Below are 7,107 nucleotides of genomic sequence, written 5' to 3'. Positions count from 1 at the left end.
TTATATATATATATATATATATATATATATATATATATATATGTCCCATTTAGATGAGCTACCAGAATTTTCCCAAACAATTCTAAGGCATAACGTGCTTGAAGACAAATTAAATGATGAAACTAGCGGCAATAAAGTTAGAAAGCATTTGCTCCAAAATGCATCTCTGCTCGGGCATCTGGAGCAAGCTAATCTTGTGCAAGACGACACTTGTTTCATCGAATTTGGAGCTGGAAAAGGTATATTTCAATTGTAACGGTATTTGCTGATTCTCTTAAATTTTTTATTTTAATGAAATTTCATTTTTTTATTTGTCGAACAATTCGTTATTATTTTTAATGAATCACGCTATACAATGTACTAAATGAAGTCGTACTTTAAACAGCTCAGTTAACATATTGGTTGGGACAGATTATAAAGGATAAGTCAAACTCTTGCATATTACTAATCGATCGTTCTAGTCATCGGCACAAAAGCGACAATAAGCTTAAGAGAGAGGAAAGTCACCTCGCAGTAAAAAGGATACGCGCCGATATTGCTGATCTGCAGCTGAATCAAATCTCTGAGATCCAGCCGATCAAATACAAGGTCGGCATAGCAAAGCATCTCTGCGGAACAGCCACTGGTACATTCATTTTGTCACTATTGACAATGTTTTATTTTTGTTTTATATTATAATCGATGGCAATGATATTTCAGACTTGGCAATACGTTGTTTAGTAAAGTCGATGAATAGCGAACCCAAGGTCAATGTACGCGGTCTAATCGTCGCGTTTTGTTGTCATCATAAGTGCGAGTACTCGTCATACGTGGGCAGGAAGTACTTGCAACAATGTGGCTTCACCGCGGACGAGTTTCCTGTTCTATGCAGCATAGTCAGTTGGGCGACTTGTGGCTGTCGTTTAAAGAGCGATATTAATTTGCCAAGTGATGCAACATCAGACACTGCTAACAAAATTTCCTCGAAATCAGACGAACGTGAAGTTATCGGGCGCAAAGCTAAAACACTGCTGAATTGGGGTCGTTTGGTCTTTTTGAAGAGCGTTGGATTTCAGGCTGAGCTGCTTTATTATATTTCCACCGATATCTCGTTAGAAAATATGTGTGTTGTGGCTACTCGAGAACGTTCGTCATAACTGAAATATGTTGAATTTATTGTCAACTTGTACGTTGTCTTAAAAATTATTTTCATTTTTTCTAATAAATTACTTATTTACGTAAATTTATATTTCGATCAATATATCAACATGAGTTTGGCTGTTACCGTCCGTTGATTTCCGCTTTTACTTGTCGTCTCAGTCGGTATAGTTAATTTTTTAATTTATCAACCTCAAACTTACCGACACGCTTAATTGAATAACGAGTTGAAGTAGTACGCAAGTCACAAATAATCTCCCCCACTGAATAAAATGCCCCGCCCAATACGAGTGATCTAACACCGTTCAAACATTCCAGCGTACGTTCGATGTGGCGTGTGGAGTTGATCCAACCACCTGCTCCTTTTCTTATCGCCCAACTTCCAGGGAAGCGTTTTACCGCCAAATAGAATTGGTATCGACGGCACGAAGAGAGAAGAAAAAAAACGAACCGCCATTGAGGTATGCTTAAGTCGTGAATAGGACGCGCGTGACCCGTGGAATTTATACGTAAGCACGTATATACACCTGCTTTTGACCTAAATCAATATCTATTTTTATCTGCCTGCGCGTACTTGTGCATGCCGTAGTAAAGATTACCGATAATGATAGCTACGCGATTCATCAATCGGTGTACACAAAGTTGTGTGTATATATCCTATGTAGCACGTCGCGCCAAGCCACGCCTGATAGGCTTGCGACATTCTTATTACACTTACAGAACTTCCCTCTTTCCTTTTTTTTTTCAGAAAATAAGCGAGTAACGTGGCCGTTAACGTTGTGACATGTCTATTCTAGACGAGCGCGACGAATACTTGAAGAATCCGTATTTTAAGGAGCACTTGTACGGCGACTTCACCGCATTCTATGTCACAATTGCTCTCTGCACCGTCCTAGGCGTATTTCTATTTGTCTTGAACATCGTGTTCTGTTGGTGCTCGCGACACCGTGAATATTGGCAAGATCGCAACTCCGGTGAGTTTTCTTCAGTCTGTACGTAAGAATACACATCACGTAGTTTCTTTTTACGGGCGCGCGCGACTGATACAGTTTCTCTTATTTTTTAATAGCATATTATCCTGTTGGGATTTAGGCAATAGGTGGATCCAGCCTTTATGGACTGTATTGCCGCATAAAACACCGCCGCTTGATCTTAGCGAATTAGAACCTGGTCTCATCAAGTATCCCCAAGTGAGGCACGAGATTGTTCAGTATCACGATCCGGAGTCTCAGAGTACCACGCCACAACCCCAGGAGTACATGGAGATGCAAAAACGCGAGAGTGAGATCTAAAATAGCTGGCAGTACCAACTGGCGAGAACTGTGTTGGAAAACAGTAGTAGTAACACCTACGCTTAAGAATATGTTCAAAGTCAAAGAGTTTAATTGAGTCCAATAGAGTCTAATTAACCCTTTGCACCCAGTTAATTGCACTATGAAGCCTGTGCCTTAGCTACTATACACTGAAACTTTCACCACCAACATTGTTTTCATAGATTTATTGATCTGCTTTTACGTATATTAAAAGAATAATTTTTATTTTTTATAAAATCAATCTAATTTAAAAATTGAGACACCACTGCGACTTGCTTCGCAAGTTATTTCAATAATTGCACACGACACTAGTTGCAAATAGACTGTAATCTCAGACAGTATAAAAATATCTTATTATGGGCTTGCACGTTTTCTGGCCTGCCACGGCCTGCCTGACTCTCTTCGTAGTTTGCATTATAATCGTGATGCTGAAGTATGGCGCACGTCTTTGCAAATTACGACACGAGCCATTGCCATCTGATCAAGAATGGGAAGGCAAAGCGTATTCCAGAAAACTATCTCTCTCCATGGCGTGAAAACAAAATATTATCGTCTCGAAAATGTACTCGCACAGCTCTTTCATTTAAAAAATGAAACTGCCGATTAGTACTTTTGCTATAAACGTAAATTGAACGTAAATAACTTCCAAACTATTTATAACTGCTTTTTCTCTGTGACACACATTTCATATATAGACAGAATATTGCGTATACACAATACTGGTCATGTAAGTTAGATGATTATATCCGTCCATTTACTATGTATTTGTACTAATATATTTGTTAGTAATATAGACTCGTACGTGCCTTTTTCGAAAATTAGTGCAATTCCTAAGGAATTTTTATGAAATGGAATTATATATAAATTATAGCAAAACGTTGAAAAAGAACTTTTTATGTCCGTCCACATGTCTCTTTGATATTATTAAATATACATTGTTCGAATAATTTTTTAAGTATAATGTTGATAATTGAGCACTTTTGTAATTTTTATATTGAATTCATTTTATGAATAAAACACATATCATAAAATCTCTACTTCGAAGATCTTTTTACGAAATTGTACAAACCCCGATCGACGCAATTTGAATGGATCACATCACTCTTGTATATATAATATTTTACTTTTATTGACAACATTGGATTTTTGTTACATGTGTAATGGTTACACAATTATTTCAATAAGTAAGTAGATGCATTATACAATTTTTATAGTAGTTCGTAAAGAAAATCATCGATTTCATCGAGCTACAGTACATCCAAAATTCAGGAGCTATCCTAGCTATACGATCTGACGAAACTGTATAATATATAATGAAACAATCGCGCGATCAACGATTTATACAAATAACATTTAACAATTATTTATCTAAATCGTTGCGAAGCAGTTATTGATTTGTATAACAAATTGACGTCTTTGGAAAATGTACAATCGAATTTGTTTAATTTTAACGAAATACGTAGAAAATTTTTAGCAATCTGTCATACCAATGGAAATGGTCAAAGCAGTCTAATACAATTTCTATAGTTTCACTAACAAGATTAAACCATCAACAAGATCGACGATCATGAAACTCAACGGTCCGTAATTAGAAGGGTGATTTGTATGTCTCTAATTATTTTAATTCTAATGAATAAAGTTTTGAACGATTCTCTTATTATAATATCTAGAATATCTATGATTTATATATATTTCGTAGAATGCAGTGCACGAAGGTAGCAAAAAGCTGTCCTAGAAGAATTATCGAGAGGGATTTTTCAGAGCGGAACTATATAATATAAAAGACGAAAATAAAAATTGTGCTATAATCTTTCTTGATAGTGTCGGAGCGCAAGTGCCGATTTGCAGAATTTAATTCACGACTTGTTAAAAATTTGCGTAGTCAAAGAGAAATCCACTTCGAAGTTTCTCCAAAGGAGCACGGACATTTGCTATCGACGCACGCATTCTCCTCGAAACATAGTTTTATCGAAGGATTTGAAAAATTAGTCTCTAGGTTTACTGATGTATCTTTCTATCATGCTATGTTACAATGCGATTAAAACATGGAGAGCTTTCTGCGAGCTCCACACAGAGAAGTCAAACACGAGAGTCGTTACATCTGTTTTACATTACTAAGATAACTGCACGACGCATTCGGATGGTTCAGAAATTCCGCAATCCTGCACGATTGTTAAGAACATAAGATTCTTATGAAAACTAAGAGGCGTGCAAATTCGCGCATTTCATAAAAATTGTAACGATTACGCTTTTCCGAAATCTTCAGACATCAAAGAAGCTTTTTCGAGAGGATCTCCTAGCGCGAGTGATCCTCCGCGAATAGATCACACATGCAATTAGTACGCATTATAAAATAGATGTAACATTCATGGGAGACACATTGAATGCTTTTGCATATAACGAGTCGACTTCCGTGGTGTGTCCCTGGTACGAACTGGTCTCGATGCGGAACACAGCTTCGACCTTGGCAATTCGAGGTGGAGGGAACGACGAATGTATCCGATGAAGTCGAGTTCATCGGTTGGAGGAATTTGTGGGATCAGTGAGGACAGTAATTAGCGAAGAGTCCATAAAACGGAGATAACGCTATCCTAGTTTATCGATAAAATTCGCTTCATGCGTAATGATGATATGCTGTAATACAGGAGCTAGAACTAGGCGCTTGACGATGACGCGCGCGCGATTCCGCGCGTACGGCGTCCACAGGGTCTTAGATGAACTCCTGGAGGTCCTCGGAATCCGACGCGTGGAAGAATTCGCCGATAATCTCGACGTTCGTTCTCGACTTTCGGAGCTGAAGGATCGAGCCTCCGTCGTGTATCGGAGATTTAGATGGAGATGAGGAAGAGATATCTTCAAAATATTATATGCTTGTATGTGAAAAATACTCTCTCCTCGGGTCTCATCTACCCCTATGCATTCTTGCGAGACACATCCGCACGACGCAACTCGCGTGTATATATACCAAATGCGCAAACAGGCTTAACTTCTTGTCATCGACGAGCTCTCCGGTTATACATCTAGACTTAAAAACGAATTACAATCTTGTATGCAGGGAGGAGGGATTTGATTTTTGTGGTGTCGAAAAGATATCCAGTGATCTATCTCTCTTTTTCTCTTTCTCTCTCTTTCCTGCACGCGCGAGCGTGCATGTTTGATGAGACGACGAGTTATTTCAGTTTGATTTTCATGCTCATTGGCGAGTTTCCATAATTGCCAGTTATCACTTGATACAATATTATTATAACGTTAATTGCGAATATTAACATCGGAAGTGACAACGTCCTGCCGAGAGGAGCGCGGAGGATTCCGGATAAATTCATTAGGCTCGCGCGAACATTCTGTGCTAAATAATATAGTATATTTTTTTCGCATTTTATTTTAATTCTCTCGACAAATGTCATTTTGATGTGTACCGTTTGATCGTTCGTTCGTTTTTGATTTCATAATTTTTGATTCATCGTGACCGTTTTGAAGATGCCACACAGGACGAATGCTTCTCGCTCAAGCATCCTTATTTAAATTGATGAACCTTCGCGACGGCGTAATAATTGTCGGAATATCTCGCGCATGTTATATGATACAGGACACAGTTACTTTGAACACCGAACATTGTATATTTACGTGACAATCGAATGAAAGCTGTTTAGTATGACAAATATTGTACATGATTTTAAGTGGATCAACAGCTAAGCCAAATGGGGGTCGCTGCTGCTTCTTGTGTGATAAACAATAATATTAATAATATTAATAATAATATAATATCGCTGCGGGAAGACGAGAGAACAACTTTGGCGGATGATCTTATCCTCTGCGAACCTCCGAAATGGCGGCTGCTGCTAGTCAAGGAGCTCTACGATGTGTCCTACTCTCATTAATCAAACAATCAGTGGTGCAGATTTTGCAAGAACACGCTAAGAAAACTAACTCCTGAATCCTTACAGATCTTTAAATATCCGAATTCACAAGTCATGAAAAAATGTCGCATCGAGAGATGCGAGTGTCAAATTCGCGAAAATTCAATGCACAAACTGCATCACTATGTGTCTAGACGATCGGCCCTGTTCAGCTTTCGTCATCTCAAACATGTTACATATCGGTTCCCAATCAATTCTTCGGTTGATTGCGCGGCTTAACCCTCCAAGATCTCACCATCGTCCATTTTTAGAATACCTTTATGCGATCAATAACTCCTCTAACAGGGGAACTCGTTGCAAATTATGTCAATGGGTTAGATAGAAGAGTCTCTTCGACACAGGCATACGCTTACGAACATATTTTTCATACAAACCTCAGACCTATTATTAGATGTAACCAATCTAATACGTTTACTCGAAAGTTGAAGTTGTCAAAACATTTAAGCCAAAATTTAACGCGCAACATACACCTGTTATAAATTATTACTAATTAATAGTAATACAATAGCACAAGAAAACCCTGGAAGGGTTAATAACCGAGTTACTGCCGAGAATAGATGTAATCACCGAAACGTATGCAGTATCCCGTAATTATTAACAGTAATTAATCGACGGCTGCAGCGCACTTTAAAAACGGTTTACAGTTACGCGGTACGCATCTGCATCCAAAATGCAAATGATTCCTAGGCAGTAATATATATATATATATATATATATATATATATATATATATATATATA

The 7,107-nt window shown here is 37.9% G+C and overlaps 3 protein-coding genes across 3 annotated transcripts in view; all 3 read left to right on the top strand.

Moving 5' to 3' along the window:
* The window catches only part of LOC105618939 (tRNA:m(4)X modification enzyme TRM13 homolog), a 4,530-nt gene extending 3,394 nt beyond the window's left edge, over positions 1 to 1,136 (top strand). Inside the window, exons 3-5 of the mRNA XM_012200470.1 lie at positions 54 to 239; positions 386 to 625; positions 700 to 1,136. Of these exons, the coding sequence (XP_012055860.1) occupies positions 54 to 239; positions 386 to 625; positions 700 to 1,136 (863 nt within the window). The remainder of the gene's footprint in view (positions 1 to 53; positions 240 to 385; positions 626 to 699) is intronic.
* A 785-nt stretch (positions 1,137 to 1,921) lies between these two features.
* Positions 1,922 to 2,429, top strand: LOC105618938. The gene is made up of 2 exons (XM_012200469.1): positions 1,922 to 2,111; positions 2,230 to 2,429. The coding sequence occupies exons 1-2, from the start codon at positions 1,922 to 1,924 to the stop codon at positions 2,427 to 2,429; spliced, it is 390 nt and encodes a 129-aa protein (XP_012055859.1).
* A 377-nt stretch (positions 2,430 to 2,806) lies between these two features.
* LOC105618937 lies at positions 2,807 to 3,481 on the top strand. The gene has a single exon (XM_012200468.1). It carries the CDS (start codon positions 2,807 to 2,809, stop codon positions 2,984 to 2,986), a length of 180 nt encoding a protein of 59 aa, XP_012055858.1. The 3' UTR covers positions 2,987 to 3,481.
* Positions 3,482 to 7,107: the final 3,626 nt, after the last annotated feature.

Source organism: Atta cephalotes, assembly GCF_000143395.1.
Source record: "Atta cephalotes unplaced genomic scaffold scaffold00019, whole genome shotgun sequence".
Lineage (NCBI taxonomy): Eukaryota > Metazoa > Arthropoda > Insecta > Hymenoptera > Formicidae > Atta > Atta cephalotes.
This window is presented reverse-complemented; position numbering and strand designations above follow the sequence as displayed.